This window comes from Oryctolagus cuniculus, chromosome 16 (assembly GCF_964237555.1).
Source record: "Oryctolagus cuniculus chromosome 16, mOryCun1.1, whole genome shotgun sequence".
Classification (NCBI taxonomy): domain Eukaryota; kingdom Metazoa; phylum Chordata; class Mammalia; order Lagomorpha; family Leporidae; genus Oryctolagus; species Oryctolagus cuniculus.
The window spans coordinates 1,751,593-1,774,470 of record NC_091447.1 but is presented as its reverse complement, the minus strand read 5'-3'; the positions used below and the strand labels follow the sequence as shown (position 1 = coordinate 1,774,470).

General features: G+C 38.6%; 1 protein-coding gene across 8 annotated transcripts in view; it reads right to left on the bottom strand.

The window, feature by feature from the left end:
• Window positions 1-1,026: 1,026 nt before the first annotated feature.
• Window positions 1,027-22,878, bottom strand: part of LOC103345893 (zinc finger protein 717) — a 57,944-nt gene continuing 36,092 nt past the window's right edge. For all 8 annotated transcript variants that reach the window (XM_070059542.1, XM_070059537.1, XM_070059534.1 and 5 more), the window contains 4 exons: window positions 6,568-6,694; window positions 6,245-6,337; window positions 2,994-3,054; window positions 1,027-2,853 (listed from right to left, as the gene is read on the bottom strand). In XM_070059542.1, the coding sequence (XP_069915643.1) occupies window positions 2,223-2,853; window positions 2,994-3,054; window positions 6,245-6,337; window positions 6,568-6,694 (912 nt within the window). In that variant the 3' untranslated portion in view covers window positions 1,027-2,222. The remainder of the gene's footprint in view (window positions 2,854-2,993; window positions 3,055-6,244; window positions 6,338-6,567; window positions 6,695-22,878) is intronic.

Below are 22,878 nucleotides of genomic sequence, written 5' to 3'. Positions count from 1 at the left end.
TTAGAACACACATGTTTAAATAGAGGAAATGTCATGGCATACGAACCATGATGGAAAATAAGGCTCAGGTTACTGATGGGTAGGGAGTCTGCCAAATCTGCAGCCATATTGGATACCTTTAGCTGGCACAATTCTGACAGTTGCATGGAAAGGCTATGGTTTGGGCAATGTGGAGCTGCAACTAAAAGTGCTGCTGGTGGCTGTGTGTTCCTGATGCTCACTAGCTACCTTCCATATCATGTCAAAACAGTTTAATGAAATAAAATAGTGATCATAATCATGCCAGATGAATCTAATCTAGACCGGATGCAATTACAAACAGGATTAAACCAGCACAACAAATTGAAAGGAAAACAATCCAAAGAACAAAAGCAAATGTAAACAGGGATGTGGCCACCAATGTGACACAATAAATCTGCTGTAGACAATGCCACCATGCCATACTGATGTGCTGGTTAGAGTCCTGGCTACTCTGCTTCTGAAGCAGCTCCCCACTAATACACACAAGACAACAAATAATGGCCCAATTGCTTGGGCCCTTGGAGACCAGGATGGAATTAATGACTCCTAACTTTTGTGTGGCCTAGACTTTGCTGTTGCACCCATTTGGAGAGTAAAGTCCTGAATGGAAGATCTACCTCTGTCAGTGTCTTTCTTTGCATCTCTCTCACTTAGCTCTTCTGAAGAAAATTTAATTTCAAAACAAATAAATCTTTGAACAATTAAATATTGGAACAGAATCAAAGCCAAGAAGACTGCCTGAACTTTTAAGTCAGCAAAACACTGCTCATATCTCCCTCTTCACCCCTATAAACACACATCTGGTAATTTGGGCAAGACCTACAGAAATACAAGTCTGGGGTTCTCATGACTACAGAACTCACTAGAAACTCACTCCCTACTACTGACAGAATACTCATAATCCAGACCTGGAAGTATGTAATTATGCTTGATACAGGAGTTAGGTGACATGCCTATACCAGCACAACAGTTACACACACAAAAAAACTTCATAATTGATGAAAATGTTATTTCAAAAAAGTTTTATTGACTGAAAATTTATTTGTTAACAAAATACATGTGAAAAGCAAAGCTCCTTTTACATGGTCCACTCACAATATGTGAAGGGAAATATGTACATGGTATGTCACAGTGAATTTTGCAGAACATAAAGCCTGCTCTGTCTTTCAGTATTGCTCTGTCATGTGAATTTTCTAATACCTGCAGTGCTGTGATGTTCAACAAAAGGTTTTTCCGCATCCCTTTCACTTCTATAGTGTTTTCCTTATGGAATTCGCTAATGGATGTTATAGTTGGCCATAGACTAAAAAGTTACTCCACATCCACTGCATTCAGATGGATTTTCAACTGTGCCAGTTATATGATGGTCAAAGTTTGCTTATGGTAGAAAGCTATCCCCCATTCACATACTGTCTCAAAATCCTCTGAAACTTCATGCAAAGGATTACCCACATTCATTCCATTTTTTTTGATGGCTGAGGTCTAACTTCTTGGAAAAGACATCACATTCCTTGAATTCAAGAAGTTTCTATTATGTGTGAGTTGTATGATGTCTACTGAGGTGTGATCTCCTGGAAAAGCATTTTCTACATTCATTACATTCATAAGGTTTTTCCCCTGTGTGAATCTTCTGATGTGTAATGAGTTGTGACTTCCGGAAAAAGGCTTTTCCACATGTAGTACAAGAACAAGGTTTTTCCCCTGTGTGCATTCTATGATGTATACTGAGGGTTGATCTATGGCAATAGGTTTTTCCGCATGTATTACATTCATAAGGTCTCTCACCAGTATGAATTCTCTGATGTGTAACGAGAACTGACTTATGACAAAAAGCTTTTCCACATGAATTGCATACATAAGGTCTCTCCCCAGTGTGAATTCTCTGATGTTGAACAAGTTGTGACTTCCGGCAAAAAGCTTTTTGACATGTACTACATTCATATGGTCTTTCACGAACAGTGTGAATTTTCTGATGTTTAACAAGTTCTGACTTCCAGGAAAAGGCTTTTCCACATGTATTACATTCATAAGGTTTCTCCCCTGTGTGGATTCTCTGATGTATGATGAGTTGTGACTTCCGGCAGAAGGCTTTACCGCATGTTTTACATTCATAAGGTTTCTCCCCTGTGTGAATTCTCTGTGCAGTGAGTGGTGATTTCTGGCGAAAAGCTTTCCCACATATGTTACATACATAAGGTTTCTCACCCGTGTGAATTCTCTGATGTGTAATTAGTTGTGACTTCCAGCAAAGGCTTTTCTACATATATTACATTCATAAGATTTCTCCGCCATCTGGATTCTCTGACTTTTAATGTAGTCTGAATTCTGGTAAATAGTTTTTGCACATTCATTGTACTCATGGGGCTTGCCCCCATGTGTGTTCTGTGATGTATAGTAAGGCAGGATGAACAGCTGAAAGATTTCCCACAGGAGTTACATACATATTTTTTTCCTGTAAGTGTTGCCTGATTTAATTTAAAATCTGATTTGCAAATGAGAGTTTTCTCATGCCCAAAGGATTCACAGAGTTTCTCTCTGTGTGTTTGTTGAGGTTCATGGATGTAGACACATTTTTGGACAGTTTTTTCTTCAATCTGAGTTGTGTTTTCTACAATGACATATAGCTTGTTAGAGGTCTCTCCACAATGAACTTTTTTACTTTTTTTAAAAAGTAACTTCCCACTGAAGGTTGTCCCTTTTCTATTGTGCTCAAATGGCTGCTGCACAGTCTGAATCATATGATGCTGACTATGAGGCTCCCAGCATTGGAAGGAGTTTCCAGGTACATTAGGGCCATCCAGTTTCTCTCCCACTGGCATCTCATCAGGCACCCTAAGGAGAAGCACATTCTGTAATAAATTATATGCCTGGGGTTTCCCTTTTTTATAACCAGTTATCAAATACAGCTTAAGTGTTTTCTTAAATCAACTGTCTTGTGAGTTAATATGTTATTGTTTGTGAATACAACTTGCCTAAAATTTATTTCTTGACTTTTCTGGCTGGTTCCAAACAGGTCATTCTTTCTGTTTGCAACTGAAATGAGAAAAAAAGTAACCAAATCCATGAACCACATCTAAGAGTTTCTTTTGGAATGTTAACACAATAGTTCCTAACTCTCCTAGTGGATCCCATTTTAACACACTAGCAGAAGCTCATTTGTGAACATTATATACTTTTTTCTCCTCAATGTAAGTAATCCAGCTTTTCCAATGTTAAATTATTTTAATTAACTTAAATGATTTCTTTCAAGTAGTTTCTGTGTGGGGGTGGGGCAGCTGATTTGGTGCAGTGGATCAAGCCAGTTTGTGCATTGACTGCATCTTACAATAATCCCAGTTTGAGCCTTGGCTATTCTGCTTCCTATACAGCTTCCTGCTAGTCTATCTAGGGAAGCAAAAGACGATAGCTCAGATGACTAACAGCCTTCCATATATTCAAAAAGCCTAGATGGACTTTCAGGCTTCTGGCTCTAAGCTGGCCTATTTCTTTTTTTTTTTTTTTTTAACTTTTATTTAACAAGCATACATTTCCAAAGTACACCTTATGGATTACAGTGGCTTCCCCCCCTCCCATAACTTCCCTCTCACCCGCAACCCTCCCATCTCCCGCTCCCTCTCCCATTCCATTCACATCAAGATTCATTTTCAATTATCTTTATATACAGAAGATCAATTTAGTATATATTAAGTAAGGATTTCAACAGTTTGCACCCACACAGAAACAAAAAGTGTAAGGTACTGTTTGAGTACTAGTTATAGCATTAATTCACATTGTACAACACATTAAGGACAGAGATCCTACATGAGGAGTAAGTGCACAGTGACTCCTGTTGTTAACTTAACAAATTATAGTGTCAGTAATCACCTTAGGCTCTTGTTGCCAAGGTTATGGAAGCCTTTTGAGTTCGCCAACTCTGATCATATTGAGACAAGGTCCTAGTCAAAGTGGAAGTTCTCTCCTCCCTTCTAAGAAAGGTACCTCCTTCTTTGATGTAAGCTTGCCTATTTCTAACTGTTCAAGGCATTTAGGGAGTGAACCAGTAGTTTCAAGATATTCTGTCACTTTGCCTACAGGTAGATTAAAATCATTCAGTAAACATTTTAAGAATAGGGAAACACTTGGTAAAAATATTCACCCACTGTTTTCCTAGAGTAAGAAGCTTAGTGTTTTCCAGCAATCATGTTTTCCTTTTTCTTTTTCTCATTTTCTTCTTATTAAAATGATGTGTTTTATACTTCATTGCTAATATTCAGTCTTAGAGATAGGAAAACTTTATTGGATAACTTTCTTGCAGGTGCAGGAGAGACATGTGTCTGTCCTCTAATCAGCACCATAACTTAGCAGAATGATCTGTACCCATGCTATCTCTTATTAATTCTTTCAAGGAGAGTGACTAAGTTAACTGTGGGGTTTTTCATATGAAATATATCTTTTCATCTGCAATCTAGAATGACAGCTTTCCCCCATACTCCTAAAAAGCCTGATATCTTCAGCTTTTTGGTACTGGAAAATAGACAGAAAATTTCCAAAACACACAGTGACTTAAGGGAACAGGTTATGAAACACATTTTCTCTTTTGAAAAGTGTTTTCCACCTCATTCTAAAATAAACACACTTGGTATTCACCCCGTCCACAGTATATACACTTCTGCTTGATAAATCAAAATTCTGAAACCATTTGATTTCTTTTAAAAAAAATTATTTATTTATTTGAAAGGCAGAGTTATAGAGAGGCAGAGGCAAAGAGACAGAAAGAGGTCTTCTATTTGTGGTTCACTCCCCAGATGGCCACAACAGCCGGAGGCTATGCCAATCCAAAGCCAGGAGCCAGGAACTTCTTCCAGGTCTCCCACATGGGTACAGGGGCCCAAGGAATTGGGCCATCTTTTACTGCTTTCCCAGGCCATAGCAGAGAGTGAGATTGGAAGCAGAGCAATCGGGACTCAAACTGGCGCCCAGATGGGATGCCATCACTGCAGGCCGCAGCTTTACCAGCTATGGCATAGCACCAGCCCCATCATTTGATTTCTATGTTGGAAGAGCACTTGTCTCTGTTATTCATAGAAAATGCAACATTTTTGCATTTCTTTACCTCTTTCTTGTTTTACAATTATAATAAAAAAGACCAGGGCAGTATTGTAGCAAAGAAGATTAACCTACTTCCCGTGACACTGGCATCATATACAGGAGTACTAGTTTGAGTTCCAGTGGCTCGTATCTGACCTAGGTCCTTGCTATTGCTCCTGGGAAAGCAGTGGAGAAGCAGTGGAAGACAGCCCAAGTACTTCAATCCATGCCATCCATGTGGAAGAACCCTAGCCATAGCAACTATTTGAGAAGTGAATCAGCAGATGGAAGATCTCTTTCTGTTTCTGTCTCTACTTCTCTTGGTCACTCTCCCTTTTAAGGAAATCAAATATATATTTAGAAAAAGAAGGGGGAATTCTAGGTAAAAGTCTCATCCCAAACATATGTGACCTGTTCAACATGAATCTGGGCGTTCACTTAGCCTTTTGAAACAGAATTTCCTGATTCTCTTGGGGGGAGTTTAGGACCACCAATTGCCATATTCTTATGCCAGATCCTGTTTAGCATTGTGATTTTTAATATCATATTAAAGAGGCTTCCTTTTGGACACCATTCATTATGTTCTTATTGATTGATTCTATTTATTCATTTGAGGGCCACAGAATGAGACAATGACAAAACAGAACATATCTCCTTTTCCAAGTTATCACAACAGCCCATGATTTTCTTATTTGAGAGAGAAAAAGAGATAAAGAAGAGACAGTGAGATAGAGACAGAGCTCACATTCACTCATTCAGTCCTTAAATTTGTGCACCAGCCAATGCTTGTGCCTGGCCAAAACCATGAATCTCTGCAATTAGTAACTAACCAGTGCCTGTGAGTGGCCAAATAAGCAGTGGAAGAGTTAATAAATACATAAATACATGTCTGAAGAAAAGCAGGGTGTGAAAGAAAAGACCAGAACAAGTTAGAATTTAGAGGATGAATCTAACATACAAAACAGCCTAATTAGAGCCGGAAAGAAATGACATTTACAGCATTTATGAAAATATTCACCAAAATCAGAAGGAAAACCTTGCCTTCAGTCTGCAGAATGCCTGTGTCTGAGAGGAGCTCTACACAATCAACATCTGCTGAGACCTTACTTTAACTCCTTTCTGTCCCAGCCTCCCTGCTCAGTGTGTAATGACTGACCTGAGAGACTCTGGTTTAGGGGTTCTATCACCATCCATGGCTCTGCTCCTTGCTCCAACTTCAAGATCACCTCAGGTTTGGAAATACAGTACCCTGTTAATGGGAAGTAATGCTGGACTTAGTTAAACCACTAAGTTAGACTCATTGAAGGACATTAGCTTGGTCCCATAAGTTGTGCAACAAAAATGCCAATCTGAATCCTTTCTCCACTCTTCATTGTCTCAAATCCTACATACTTACCACTAAACCTTGTAAGGTGTTCAATGTTTTGTCAAATTGGAAAAATACATTCCACTTCTGTATGACAGGGGAGTTTCACTCACCCAAGGACAGCAGGCTGCTGTAGGTCTCCAGCATCACATCCCTATACAAGGTCCTCTGAGCATTGTCCAGGTGCTGCCACTCCTCCTGGGTGAAGTTCACAGCCAATTCTTCAAATGATACCAACATCTGTTGTAACAGCACATTTTTACTCAATATATCACTCAATATATCACCTCAAGGTCATTAGATGGGAAGACTGTTTATGTCTTACTTTCTTTTTTTTTTTTTTTTGACAGGCAGAGTGGACAGTGAGAGAGAGAGACAGAGAGAGAAAGGTCTTCCTTTGCCGTTGGTTCACCCTCCAATGGCCGCCGCTGCAGCCGGCACACCGTGCTGATCCGATGGCAGGAGCCAGGAGCCAGGTGCTTTTCCTGGTCTCCCATGGGGTGCAGGGCCCAAGCACCTGGGCCATCCTCCACTGCACTCCCTGGCCATAGCAGAGAGCTGGCCTGGAAGAGGGGCAACCAGGACAGAATCCAGCGCCCCAACCAGGACTAGAACCCGGTGTGCCGGCGCCGCAAGGTGGAGGATTAGCCTATTGAGCCACGGCGTCGGCTGTTATTTACTTTCTATACAAGATGCAGCTTACTTTGAAATATATATGGCAACAGAAAGCAAAAATCACAAGATAATCTCTTGCCCCTAAAATGATTTTATCATTCTCAAATTATGACAATAGATTTTCCTTATTATTTTAGAACTAATCTTTCTTCTACGATTCTGAAACAAGCTCATGTTGTAATCTGCAGACATTAGTATAAACACATGGCTGAGTTAGTATATTAGTCAAACTATAGGAGAATATCAATAATCAGGGAGACAATTTTATTTAAAAAAAAACACATTGAGGGCTAACACTGTGGTACAACAGGTTAAAGCCATGGCCTGCAGTACTGGCATGCCATATGGGTGCCAATTCAAGTCCCAGTTACTCCAGTTATAATCCAGCTCTCTGTTAATGCACTGTTGCAGCAGAAGATGGCCCAAGTTCTTGCACCCCTGCAACAATGTGAGGGACCAAGAAGAAGTTCCTGGCTCTTGTCTTGGGCCTGGCCCAGCCCCATTCATTACAGCCTTTTGGAAAGTGAACCAGCAGATGGACGGTCTCTCTCTGTTTCTTCCTTTTTCTCTGTAACTCTGCCATTCAAATAAAAAAATCTTTAAAATTGTTTTTCTTTATTATCAGGTAGCAGTTCACTGAAATACCAACTAAGTTAAATTTTGTGTATGAATTATTCACATGATTATGATGAAACCAGTTAGTTGGTAAAGCACAAAAAACATAGGCCAAGTAATAGGGCTAAGAACTCTACCATTTCTGGTTAAGTAGTCCTGGGCTATGAGAACAGATAATGTCAGTAGAGGTGTTTATGAAACTAATAATGAAGTGGTCCTTAAATGTTTGACCTAATTCTAACAATAAAAATTTTTGATTTTGTTATTTTTATAAAATTATTTATAAAGTATCTTCATAAACATCCTAATATTTCCTCTCAAAATAATCTATTTGTACATGAAAATGATTGTTTTCTTGCTAAAACACAGGGGTTTTTTTAAATAATTTTTTTTGACAGAGTTAGACAGTGAGAGAGAGACACACAGAAAGGTCTTCCTTCCATTGGTTCACCCTCCAAATGGCTGCTATGACTGGAGCTATGCCAATCCAAAGCCAGAAACCAGGTGCTTCCTCCTGGTTTCCCATGAGGGTGCAGGGACCTAAGAACTTGGGCCATCCTCCACTGCCTTCCTGGGCCACAGCAGAGAGCTGGACTGGAAGAGGAGCAACCATGACTAGAACTTGGCACCCATATGGGATGCCGGCACGGCAGGTGGAGGATTAACCAAGTAAGCTATGGCACCGGCCCCATAAAAACACAGGTTTTAACTAATGGAGACCAATTACATGTAGTTATTTGAATAGATTTGTAATTTAAATATCATTCCCATAGAGACAAATGAGAAAGAAGTAAATTGTACAGGGGAAGAAAAAAGAGTGAGATGTGACCATTGACTATCAGGACACAAAGCAATAAGACAACAGAACAGCAAACTCAGTACCTGTAAGAAAAAAAAATGGAAAAAAGTAAGAACAGAATTCACTACTGATTTAATTTGCAGAGGGAGAAATGCACTTTAATTCCATTCTATGTACATGAGGAGTGAGATAGAAACTGGCATTACAAACTAATGGGGAAAAGGACCAAGAATATAACAGAAAAAAGTGAGAGTGATCTTAGTAACCTCATGCCTGACACTTTCAGTGTCAAATATGAGGGGATGTCCGACTGACAGCTGGACATATGATCTAGAGGTCAAGAGAGAAATCTAAGCTGCAAACAATGGTTTGAGAAGCAGCAGAATTTCAGGAATGTATGATACCATCACAATGATTGAAATGTCTCGGAGAGAACCAAAAATAAAGAAATCAGAAAAAGAAGGAACACAAAATCTCATGAAAAACTGACATTCACTGAGAAGAAAATGAGGAAATAAAAGTGGAGTAGCACAAAAAAATAGAGTGATTAAAAATTTTTTTTTTCCTAAGGACATGGAAAAGCTTAATAGTAAGAAAACCTATTGTGTATATGTGCTTCAAATATTGTTATCAAGCATATTTTTATTTCATTTCCACAAATGTTCAAAATATCTGGTATACTTCATTATTCTTATGCCTCTATGGGAAAAAAAAAACTCCAGGATAATTTATACAAGAAAAATGTCTTTTATGAGACAGACTCTTAGTAACAAGGGTGCTGGTTCTAGTCCCGGCTGTTCCTCTTCTAATGTAGCTCTCTGCTATGGTCTGGGAAAACAGTAGAAGACAGCCCAAATCCTTGGGCCCCTGCACCCATGTGGGAGACCCAAAAGAAGCTCCTGGCTTCTGGCTTCAGATTGGTGCAGCTCTGGCCATTGTGGCCATCTGGGGAGTGAACCAATGGATGGAAGACCTCTCTCTCTTTCTCTACATCCTCTGTAACTCTTTCAAATAAAAAAATATATATATTAAAGAAAAAGAAAAGCTAGGTAGAGTGAAGGTCTTTTCAGCTAAGAGCCAACAAGGTCTGCAGCTCTGAAATGGGGGTCATTTGACCTCAGGGCAATTCTGTTTCCAGTGACCCAGCTCTTGGCTGGCAGAGATAACATAGGAGACCCAGAAGAAGCCCCCAGTCCTGACTTTGGATCAGCTCAGCTTTGGCTATTGTGGCCATTTGGGGAGTGAACTAGTGGAGGAAAGACCTCTCTCTCTCGCTTGCTCTCACTCTCTCTGTCTCTACCTCCTTCTGTAACTCTTTCAAATAAATAAAAATAAATCTTAAAAAAACAAAAAAAATAAGATTAGAAAAAAATGGGTTGGGGGGGCATTTAGTACAGTAGTTACCATGCTCTTCTGCATTAGAGTATTTGGGTTAGATTCCTTCTTTGAGACCTGACTGTAGTTGCCTGGTGGTATGGATCCTGGGTTAACAGTGATAATGTATCAAGTATTTGGATTCTTTCCACCCACACTCTACACATGAATCAAGTTTCTGGTTAAAGCCATACCAGGCCCAGTCAACACAGGTATTTGGAAGGCAACCTAGCAAATGGAACTCTCTACCTCTCAAATACCTTTCTTGAAAAATAAAACAATAGGACTTTGAGGGAAACAAATCTGATAACTGCAGATGGGCAATATAGGTCAGAAATACCCACTGATTTCACTGGTAAATGAATCAACAGATGAACCACCACCATGAATAATGATGAGAACAAGAGTGACCATCCCGGCCGGCGCTGCAGCTCACTAGGCTAATCCTCCACCTTGCGCCGCTGGCACACCAGGTTCTAGTCCCGGTCGGGGCGCCGCATTCTGTCCTGGTTGCCCCTCTTCCAGGCCAGCTCTCTGCTGTGGCCAGGGAGTGCAGTGGAGGATGGCCCAAATACTTGGGCCCTGCACCCCATGGGAGACCAGGAGAAGTACCTGGCTCTTGCCATCGGATCAGCGTGGTGCGCTGGTCGCAGCGCGCTGGCGGTGGCGGCAATTGGAGGGTGAACCAACGGCAAAGGAAGACCTTTCTCTCTGTCTCTCTCTCTCACTGTCCACTCTGCCTGTCAAAAAAAATTAAAAAAAAAAAAAAAAAGAGTGACCATCTGTGTTATCCAGAAGTTATATTTATGAAGGTAATTTGAACAGTTTATGAAAACAATGGAATTAGAAAACAAATCTATTTTGTTACATTTTTGAAATTTATGCATTTTTTTCCTGATGCACATTTTCTATTAACTATTTTGTAAAATGTTGTCTGTACACAATGGTAACCTTAAGTATGTAACCTAAGTGTAAGTCAAATCATGTTTACCTCAAAGATGTAAAGCTTTAAAAAGAGGCTGGAAAACACAATAAGTAATAAATAATAAATATCAATTACTCTTCACTACTACAGGACTATAGGAAAATGTTGAACTCACAAATAATTCAAATAATACAAGAGAGAAAGGGAATAGGAAGAAACAAGAAATTTAGAGGTGCATAGGAATAGAAAAGAAAGCATTCTCATATTGCATTTCATGATTAATCTAGTTCTTAACAAAAAGCAGAGCAAGAAACATTTGGACATGCAGCACAATCATATTCTATTGCATAGTGGGTCTAAAATTAAAGTTATGATCATGGAAGTTATTGTTAAACCTGTAAATGGATGAAGCCAGATTCAAACAAATTCTTTCAATTATTCAAAATCATTCAAAGGAAAAAACAGGGTACATCTAAAAATGTAGTTTAGATAATACAAAAAATAAGTAGACAAAAACATCACATGTCAAAAGCCTGGCTAGAATCATAAATACATATTTACATACAAGTACATTTTTGAGGGAGGAAGTGCCAGCTCAGTAAGGTAAATAGAGGTTGTTATGGTCTGCACAGAAAGACGGGGATTTATTGGAGAGATAAATCCACAATTTCTACCAACCTGTACTCTGCCCTAGAGGGTTGGTGGAGGGAGGGGTGCATATTTAGGCTCATGAAGCACTCCAATCTCTTCCTTCTATATGGGACCAGACTCAACAGGCCAAGGTGGAGCACTGTATGACTTCAGTTGGAAGGGAGATGGTTCTGGGAATGCCATGGTTCTCTACATGGACAGAGAGACTCATAAGGTGATGAGTGGATCCCCAGTGATGCATGACTGTGGGGGCCCTACACCCTGTGACTATGCTATAGAGCATGAGATATAACTGGATCTTTGGGCAATCACTGGGTAAACAAACACATTGAGACCGAACAACATGCTCCCCAAATTAAAGAGAATAAAATATTTCTAAAAATGAAATAAGATGACAATACAATGTATCAAAACTTGTGGACTGCAGCAAAAGTAGTAAGAGGAAGGTTCATAGCAATTAGTGCCTACTTCAAAAAATTAGAAAGACATCAAATCAAATAAGTGCTCTAACAATGCATCTAAGGCATCTGGAAAACAAGAACAAACCTAACTCAAAATTAGCAGGAAGAAAGAAATTATAAAAACTTGATAATAAATAATAGGAAAGATCAGTGAAATGAAGAGCTGTTTTTTTTTTTGAAAAAAAAAAAAAACAGAATTGATAAATCATTTGCCCAATGAACCAGGGTAAATGGAGAAAATTTAAATTAATAAAATCAGATATCACAGAAATTTTTAAAAAATCATCAAGAATTACTACCAACAGCTATATGTCCACAAATTGGACAATCTAAAAACAATGGATAGATTCTAGACACATACAATTTACTGAAGTTGAACCATGAAGACACAGAAAACCTAAACATAACAATAACCAAGATGGAGACTGATGAGTAATAAAGACCCTCCCAAAAAAGAAATCTCCAGGACCAGATGGTTTCATTGCTGAATTCTACCAAACTTTTAAAGAAGAATGAATTTGAATTCGTCTCAAACTTTCAAAGCAGTAGAAAGAGAATCAATCCTCCCAAAGTGTTTTCTATGAGGCCAGCCTCACCTTAATTTCCAAACCAGAAAATTTATAACATATAAAGAGAACTATACACCAATATCCCTGATCAACATAGATGGAAAATTCCTCAAGAAAATACTAGTCAATCAAATGCAAAAAGCGCATCACAAAGACCAAAGACCAAGGGAGATTCATCCCTAGTATGTAGGGATGGTACAACATATGCAAATCAATAAATGTGATACAACACACTAGCAAATGGATCGGGAAAAAAAAACACATGATTTTTCAGTAGATGCAGAAAAAGGCTCTTTTCATAATACATCTTTTCATGATAAACCTTCGGCAAACAGTATAGAATAAACATACCTCAACATAATCAAAGAAATATGACAAATCTATAACCAATATCATATTAAATTTCCACTAAGATCCAGAACAAGGATGCCCATTCTCACTATTACTTCAATACAGTTTTATAAGTTTTAGCCAGAACCAGTATACAAAAACACAAATACAAAAAAAAAAAAAAACAAAAAAAAAAAACACAAAGGGATACAAATGGAAAGGAGGAAGTTAAATTATTCCTGTTTGAATATGACATGATCCCATACATAGATCCCACTGAGTTTAATAGAACTCAAAAGAGAGTTTGGCAAAGTTGAATCAACACAGAAAAATTAATAGAATTTGTATGCACAAACAATGCCATGGCTGAGAAAGAGGTTGTAAGATCAGTCCCATTCACAATAGCTATAAATATTTTTCAATACCTTGGGATAAATTTAACCAAGGATGTGAAAAATCTGGAAAAATCTTCCATATTCATAGCTTGGAAGAAATAATATTATCAAAATATACATACAACCCAAAGCAACTTACAGATCCAGTGTGATGACAATCAAAACACCAGAGGCATTCTCCTCAGATCTGGAAAAAATGACCTTAAAATTCATGTGCAGTCACAATAATCCTCAACAATAAACGCCGGAGGCATCACAATACCAGGTTTCAAGACATACAACAAAGCAGTCAGAATCAAAACAGACAAGTACAAGCACAAGAATAGACATGTGAACCAAGGGCACAGATTAGATACTCAAGAAATTAATCCACATATACAACCAATTAATCTCAGCACATCACAGTCTATGGGGCTTAGGATGTCTAGGCAGGGCATCCACAGGCAGCTGGCTCTGGGAGCATCTTCACCTGAGGATGGACAGACTGGCAGGGAACTGTATCCATGGAGGCCTGTGCCTGTGGAGCCTTGTGTGCTGGGATTGCGGAAACACTGAGGCTGAGTGGGAGGGCATCGGATGTGGCTGAGTCTCTGGGCAGTTGCTCCAGATGGCTCCACATGATCACGCCTCACTAACTGCCTGGGGTCAGTCATTGCTGTGGGAATCACACTCAAACTGAGGACTGCAGGAATACTTCCTATGGTCCTTTTGGCTGCATAGATGAATACCACAGCCACAGAGGCTAGCACATAGACATTGGCCTTCTTGGAGGAGAGGGGTGAGGATGAGATTATGCCAAGAGAACATGATCAAATCCTCCCCTCTGATAAAAAAAAAAAAGAGGACATTTACAATGACCAACTTTCATGTCATCTTGGGTACTCTACTCATTCTGGAACACTTATGAGCTCCCTGGCCAAACCCAGCACATGCCTCAGGCATTCCCTGAAGGAGCAGACACTCCGCTAAGGCTCAGAGGCATAGTCCAAAGATAAAAGCCATCACAGGGAAAAAAAAGTATCCTCATGAATGCCTAAAAATAAATGCAACAATTCAACAAGAATAATGAAGACAACATGGCACCCCCAAAGGAACACAATACTTCAATACTAGAATGTGAAGAAGAGATTTAAAAAATACCAAAAATAGAATTTTAAAAATTAATCATAGGCTTACTCAGAAGTAATCAGAAGCAATCCATGAATTAAAGAAAGGTATACATAACATGAATGAAAATTTTTCCCATGAAATTTAAAGAGAAATCAAAATGAACTATTAGACATGAAGAATTCAATAGGTCAATAAAAAATGAATTGTAATGCCTTAACAACAGACATAATGAGGCAAAAGAAAGAATATCTGAGTTAGAAGACAAATCCCAAGAAATTCCATAGTGAGACCAAAAAAAAGAAATTAGAAAACTTAGAAAACTAAAAAACAGTTTTGGAGATTAGTAGATCTTCATGGGATACTGTCAAACAACCCAACATTTGGAACTTAGGAGTTCCTGAAGGCGTGGAAGGAGAGAATGGCCTTTTTAGTGAAATTACAGAGAATTGCCCTGATTTGGAGAAAGAAATGGGCATCCAAATACAGGAAGCACACAGAACTCTTAATAAGCATTACTAGAAAAGATCTTCATCACAACACATAGTGTAATCAAACTGTCCACAGTAAAACATAAAGAAAAGATTCTAAAATGTGCACAAGAGAAATGCCAGATTACTTTCAGAGGACTGACAATTAGATTCACAGCTGACTTCTCAGGAACCCTACAGGCTAAGAGAGAATAATGAGATATATTCCAAGGCTTAAGAGTAAAAAACTATCAAACTATAATACTATACCCTGAAAAGCTCTCATTTATGAGTGAAGGTAAAATAAAGACCTCCTATAATAAACAGAAATTGAAAGAATTTGTCACCATTCATCCAGCCTTACAAAAGGTGTTTAAGGATGTGCCCCACACAGAAACACGGTCATAAGTATGAAAGAATCTGAAGGCAGAAAATCTGCCAGTAAAATACAAAGGAAATTGAAAGTAAACAATAGGAATATTTATGGGAAAATGGAAGAGCCAAATCATTATTTATCAATAGTCACCTGGAATGTAATGGCCTCAACTCTCATGTTAAAAGATACAGACTGACTGTACGGATGGCCTGAATGGATCAAAAAATAAGACCCATCTATTTGCTGCCTACAAGAAACAAATCTCAACAACAAAGATACACAAAGACTGAAAGTGAAAGAATGGAAAAGGATATTCCATGCGAACAGAAAACAAAAAAAAAGTGTGCATAGCCATCATAATATTAGACAAAATAGACTACTGCAAAAACTGTTAAAAGAGACAAAGAAGGGCACTATGGAATGATTAAGGATTCATTTCAACAGGAAGACATGACTATCATAAATGCATAAGCATCCAATTATAGGTTACTTGGCTATATAAAATAAATGTTTATGGATCTAAAGAAGACAGATTCCAAAGGAATAGCAATGAAGGACTTCAAAACCACACTTTCAGCAATGGACAGATCAATGAACAAAAAAACAAGCAAGGAAGCAATAGAGTTAATTGACACTACATTACAAATGGACATAATGGATATTTATTTGAAAGTCAGAGTTACACAGAGAGAGGAGAGGCAGAGAAAGAGAGAGAAGTCTTCCATCTGATGGTTCACTCCTCAGATGGCCATAATGACCAGAGCTGCGCCCATCTGAAGCCAGGAGCCAGGAGTTTCTTCCGGGTCTCCCATGCGGACTTGGGCCATCTTCTACTGCTTTCCCAGGCCACAGCAGAGAGCTGGATCAGAAGAGGAGCAGCCGGGATTAGACCTGGTGTCCATATGTGATGCTGGCACTTCAGGCCAGGGCATTAACCTGCTACGCCACAGCACCGGTCCCAGAACTTTTCATCTTACAGTTGCAAAATACACATTCTTCTCACCAGCATGAGGAACTTTCTGTAGAATAGACAATATACTAGGCCACAAAGCAAGTCTCAGAAAATTAAAATTAAAAAAAAAAATCAAAATCATACATCATCTCTGCCCACAAGTGAATGAAGCTGGAAATTGACAACTGAAGCATCTCTAGAACATATGCAAACACATGGAGCCTGAACAACAGGGTCCTGAATGAACAGTAGGTCATAGAAAAAATCAACAGAAGGGGCTGGCACTGTGGCACAGTGGGTTAACACCCTGGCCTGAGGCACTGGCATCCCATATGAGTGCCAAAAAAAGACCCAAATTAATTCCAAATTAATTAAATCAGAAATGAAAAAGGAAATGTAACAACAGATATCACAGAAATAAAAAGAATCACCAATTACTACAAAGAGTTGTATGCCAACATACATGCAAAAATCTTCAAAAAAATTTGAGCCAATCAAATCCAACAACACATCAGAAAAAGCGTTCACCTAAACAAAGTGAAATTTATCCCTGGAATGCAGGGATGGTTCAACATTCACGAATCAATCAATGTAATACATCACATTAACAAACTGAAGAAAAAAATCATATGATTATCTGAATAGATGCACAAAAGCATGTGATAAAGTACAACATTGTTACCTTAAGCAAATTAGGTAAAGAAGGAACATTCCTCAACACAATCAAGGCAATTTATGACAAAATCACAGCCACTGTTCTATTGAATGGGGAAAACTTGGAAGCATTCCCTTAAGATCCAGAACCAGACAAGGATGCCCACTCTCACCAATGCTATTCAATATAGTCCTGGAAGTGTTAGCCAGGGCCGTTAGGCAAGAAAAAGAAATCAAAGAGTTACAAATTAGGAAAGAGGATATCAAACAATCCCTATGTGCAGATGACATGATTCTATCCTTAGGTGATCCAAAAGATTCCACTAAGAGACTATTTGAGCTCATAAAAGAGTTTGGTAAAGTAGCAAGATATAAAATTAACACACAAAAATAAGTAGCTTTTGCATACCCAGACAATGCCATGGCTGAGAAGGAACTTCAGAGATTTATCACATTCATAATAGCTACAAAGAAATTCAATACCTTCCATCAAATATAAACATAATTGACAGTATACTGACCTAATTAATATTCACAGACCCTTCTTTGGAATACTGACACAGAGAGAACATATGCTGAGTCATAAATCAAGGTTAAAATAATGCAGTTTTCTCTCTGATCATATGTAATTAAGTTAAACACCAAAAAAAAGAAAGAAATCCAGAAGAGTCAACAATATTTTAAAATGAAGTAATATATCTCTAACTAATCTGACTGAAAAAAGAAATTACAAGGTGAATTAGAAAATATGTTGAAGACATCATTGTCCTATAATCATAACATTTGTGGTAGATTAATGATGGCCTTTTATTATTATTATTATTTTAACCACGGAAGTGGAATCTTATGCATTCAGAATGTGGGCTGGATTTAGCAACTTCTTTAACAAACAGAACTTGGCTCATTTGAAACATTAAAAACATTAAAAACAAAGGACAATCCGATACCTGAAGCATGTTAAATTTAGATTGAACACATTTGGAAATAAATAACAACCACCTCCATTTATATTATGATATGATTTTGAACTTGTAATGTTAAAAAGAAACAAGAAGGAAAAGGTAACTGTGTTAGCATATTGCATGGTTAAAAAAAATAGAAGAGGGACTATATAAAATTTAAATCCTTTGTATGTCAGAGAGACACTCAACAGAGTTAAAAGGCAATCTATTTGATGGAAAATGTATATGCAAATTATATCTCAAAAGATTAATATTTAAATATATGGTATACAAGAAAATTAACAACTCAAAAGCTATAAAAAACTAGCATTGGGCAAAGGCTTAAATAAACAAAAATATACAATGCTTTATTAGCACATGAAAAGATCCTCAACATCACTTATCATTTAGTAAAGGCAAATGACAAAGTCAATGGTATACCACTTTACATCCATTGCGACATCTATTATAGAAAAAATAAATAAATAAGTGTTGGCAAGGCCAGAGAAACTGAAACTCTGATGCACTGCTGGTATGAATGTAAAATAATGGAACAAAAATGGAAGACAGTAGTGAGGGGCTGCATCAGGTGAAGGCCCTGTCATTGTCAAAGTCCAGAGAGAGCACAGGGCATGTGTCTTCTTGTTCTCTGTCTCCTTTAAAATTCACCAGTATTCAATCAATACTGAAGGATCTACTTTAATAACCTCATTCTTTTCTTTCTTTTTTTTTTTTTTTTTTTTTTTTTTTTTTTTTTTTACAGGCAGAGTGCACAGTGAGAGAGAGAGAGACAGAGAGAAAGGTCTTTCTTTGCCGTTGGTTCACCCTCCAATGGCCGCTGCGGCCGGAGTGCTGCAGCCAGCGCACCAAGCCGATCCAAAGCCAGGAGCCAGGTGCTTCTCCTGGTCTCCCATGGGGTGCAGGGCCCAACCACTTGGGCCATCCTCCACTGCACTCCCTGGCCACAGCAGAGAGCTGGCCTGGAAGAGGGCCAACCGGGACAGAATCTGGTGCCCCGACCAGGACTAGAACCCAGTGTGCCGGCGCCACAAGGCGGAGGATTAGTCTATTGAGCTGCGGCACCGGCCTTTAATAACCTCATTCAATCCTACTCATCTCCCAAAGGCCCCACCTCTAAACAACATATTCAGATTAGGTTTCTATTTCATATTGGGAATTATTCCAAACAAATAATACTGAAATCATAACAACATACAATGGATTACTATGGAGGTTTAACAAGAATATTTTTGACAAATGCTTTAACAACGGTGAATCCTGAAGGCAAAATGCTTCATAAAACAAGCCAGAAAAAAAGAGAGCAAATATTATGTGATTTCATGTATATGAAGTTGTTAGTGGAGACAAATTTATAGAGACAGAAACTAAAGCAGTGATCACCAAAGTCCATGATGGAGGGCAACAGGAATTTAGTGTTTGATGCACACAAAGTTTGACTTGGCAAAGATCTGAAATTCTGTATGGAGAGAGTGATGATGGAGGCATAGTAATGTGTATATGTTTAATAACACTGATATGTGTATGTTGAAATGTCCAATGTTATGATACTTATTTTTCACAATGAAATGCTTAAACCATGAACCAGCATCCTCATCCATAATCACCACTGTGACTGATGTATACATCTATTTTTCATTACTCATTTGTAAGTAACTACATGAAATAACAGAAAGTATAAACAGTTTGAAGGAATAAGTCATTTTAGACTGGAAACTTACAGTTTTATGTTAGTATAAACTAAAAATATACAGTTTTGTGTGAGTATAAACCAAAGATAGTATTATAAACATAAATAAACAAAAAGTATAATTATTTTAATATTATTTAGCTATTTGCTTACTTTTATTTGAAAGGCACAGAGAAAGAGAGTCAAAGATAGAACTTCTGCTAACCTACTCTCTAAACACTAACAATAGCCAGGTCAGAGCCAGGCTGAAGCAAGATGCCTGCAATTCAATGTCATTTCCCATGTGTATGGCAGGGACCCAAATACCTGAGCCATCATCTACTGTTAGGGAACCATTCACGGAGAAAGTAACTGAAGTGCCGTTTGAAAGAAAGTAACTGCACAGTAGCGCAGTTTGAAAGAAAAGTAGAAAGGTAACCATGCTAGCTGGTAAGATTTGAAAAGGGACGGCCTAACTAGATGGCCTAACCACAAACTATCATTGCCATGACTACGGGACCCTGGAAGGTCAGAATGTGGGCGGGGCTAGACTCTAGAAACTGTATATAAGGGGACACTCAGATGCTGTAAACCAGAGGTTGCTCAGCCTCTCTCCCCGGTCCACAGTGCCTAGTGCCTGTGGGGAGAAGCTCCTGGTCCATAGTGCCTAGTGCCCGCAGGAGAAGGCTTGGGCGATCTCTCCTCTTAGTCGACTAGAGTATCAATAAAGTGTATTTAGCTTGACCTTCCTCAGTCTCCTTGACTCTTCCTTTGCGGCAACCTGGCCAGTTCCCGGAGGGGGAGATCCTGACATTTACTGCCTCCTAAATTATGGATTAGGAGGAAGCTAGAATTGGGAGAGGTTAGGAATGAAACTCAAACCCCAGTATGGGATTCAGGTGAGTCAAAGGGATATATATATATTTAATTTTATTAATTTTCATTTGATTTCAAAGGTATAGAAACTGAGAGAGACAGACTGCTTAAATATTCAGAGTAACCAAGTGCCCGGAATTTAAACTAGGTCTCCCATGTTAATGGCAGGCACCCAGGTACTTTAGCCATCATCTGTTGCCACTAAGATGGATATTGACAGAAAGAAGGGGGCAAGTCTTTAAATGCTTCTGGTTAAGCCACTGCTTATGACACTGATATCCCATAAAAGCAAATTTTGAGTCCTAATTGCTCCACTTCTTATCCAGCTTCCTGCAAATGTGCCTTGGAAGACAGTAGACGGCCAATGTACTTGCACTCCTGTCACATACTGGAGAGACCATGATGGGCTTCCTGGATTCTAGCCTCAGCCTGGCCCAGAATTGGCTTTTGTGGCTACTAGGGAATTAACCAATGGATGGAATAAATCTATCTCTCTGTCTCTCTCTTCCTCTCACCCCCACATTCCTTGTGTTGTTCTACCTTTCAAATAAATCAATTTTATGCAAAATAGTATTGCAGAGTCGAATAAATGGGAGAGCACATGGAATACTTGGATAAGTAATATTAAGAAGCAGGCAGATGAATTCACAAGGAGAAAGAAACTTGTCAGTGAAGTCATGATAGAAATAAAAAAGAACTTTCAGGAGCATAGCATGTTAACAGTTTTAAATGCTGCAGAGAAAAATTAAAAAGGAGGGCAGACATTTAGCATAGTGTTTATGATGCCAATTAAAATACCCTAATCCAAATTCTGAGTTTCCTAGGTTTGATTCCCAACGTTCGCTCTTGATTCCAGCTACTTGTTACTGCAGATGCTGGAAGGGAGTAGTGATCACTCAAGTAATTGGGATTCTGTCCCCCACGTGGGTGGCCAGGGCTACATTACTGGCTCTTGGCTTCAACCTTAGCCCAGCCCTGGCTGCTGTGTGTATTTTGGGCTTGAGTCAGTAGATAAGAGCTCTCTTTTTTGTGTCTTAGTCTACCTTTGTGTCTTTCTACATTCAATTATATAAGTAACTTTTCTCATATGATCAAAGATTTAAGGAAAGCAAAGACTAGAAAATAGGCTTAGGATTTATTATTAGTAAAGATCTGAAGATATGAATTAAGACTACCTACTATGGTCTAAGTTCCAAATTTAGAATGGAGGTATTTGCCTTACTATATGACTTCTTGGATAAACCGATGATACAGGTTAGGAACAGGATACATCAGTTGCTGACCTCAAATCAGACTCATATTGAATACTTCCCTACTCATGTAATCCGCAGAGTCCCTTTTCCCATTGCAATCATGCGTTAATCACATTTATAGAGATTTGAGAATCAGCTTCTGAACATGAGGAAGAACACACTTGCCTTTGGGCAAGGCATCCATCACTGAAGAAGTAATCATTTGAAGCACAGCCCTTGGTACCCCTTTCCTGGTCCCACTTCAATATCCAGTGCCAGTGTGGCCTCCTCCACAGATGAAGTCTGTACTTCAAGCCTCAATGACGGAACTCACCTACCTGAGAACCAGGGATGATTCTTTTCCCAGCAAGGAGAAAACACATATCTCACTCCCCAAGGCTCTCTATAACCTATGAGACACATCTTTCTCCCTATAGAAAGCTTTAGAGAAGCAGAATCCATTACTTCAAGGAACAACATCAAGAGTCACAGGGCCTGGCAAAGGGCAGGATGGGCAAATTGGCCCATGCTAACAAGGAATCTGAGAATTCTTTCCAATGGTCCCATCCCACATGTGGGTGGCAGGGACCTAAATATTTGAGCAGTAGGTGATATTGCTTCCCAGGGTAAGTATCAGATGAAAGCTGTAATTTGGATCAGAGCTGGAACTTCAGCCCAGGCACTCTGAAATGTGTTCTTCCCAAATGGATCATAACCACTGCACCAAACATCTGCCCTGCCTCCTAGTTTTCAAAAAGTTTCACTGTTTTAACAGAATATGTACATTACTGCCTGTATCTCTGATAAAATGCTCATTGCACACTAACATCATTTACACCCTACACTTTAGAGGCACTTACTGTTGGAATGGAGCATTACTAAGTGTAATTAGCAAACAAAAATACTCAAAATCACCTTGAAATGGAACACACTGTTTCTGATGAATATTGTTCAATCCTTTCAGGCTAAGTGTTTCTGGGATGTCAAACTAAACATGCCAGAAATGTTTCTGTTTTAACGGAAAAGTACCACACTTACTGGATGCACTGGTAGATTTGTGAAAATTCTTGTGGAAGTCACTTTGCATTGTAAAAAAAAAAAAGTTGCTGATATTTTAAAGCACTAACTACTTAACATAAAAATAAGATGTTTCTGATTACAAAATATTTCAAACATATGTAAAAGGAAAAAGTGGGAAATGAGAATTATCCACAAGACCATCACTTACAGATAACCTATTATACACCTATTCTTTTTTAAAAACTATTGATTCATTTTAGAGTACAAGAGAGACAGAGAGTTCCTTTCTGTTGGCCTACTCCCCAGATGCCCATA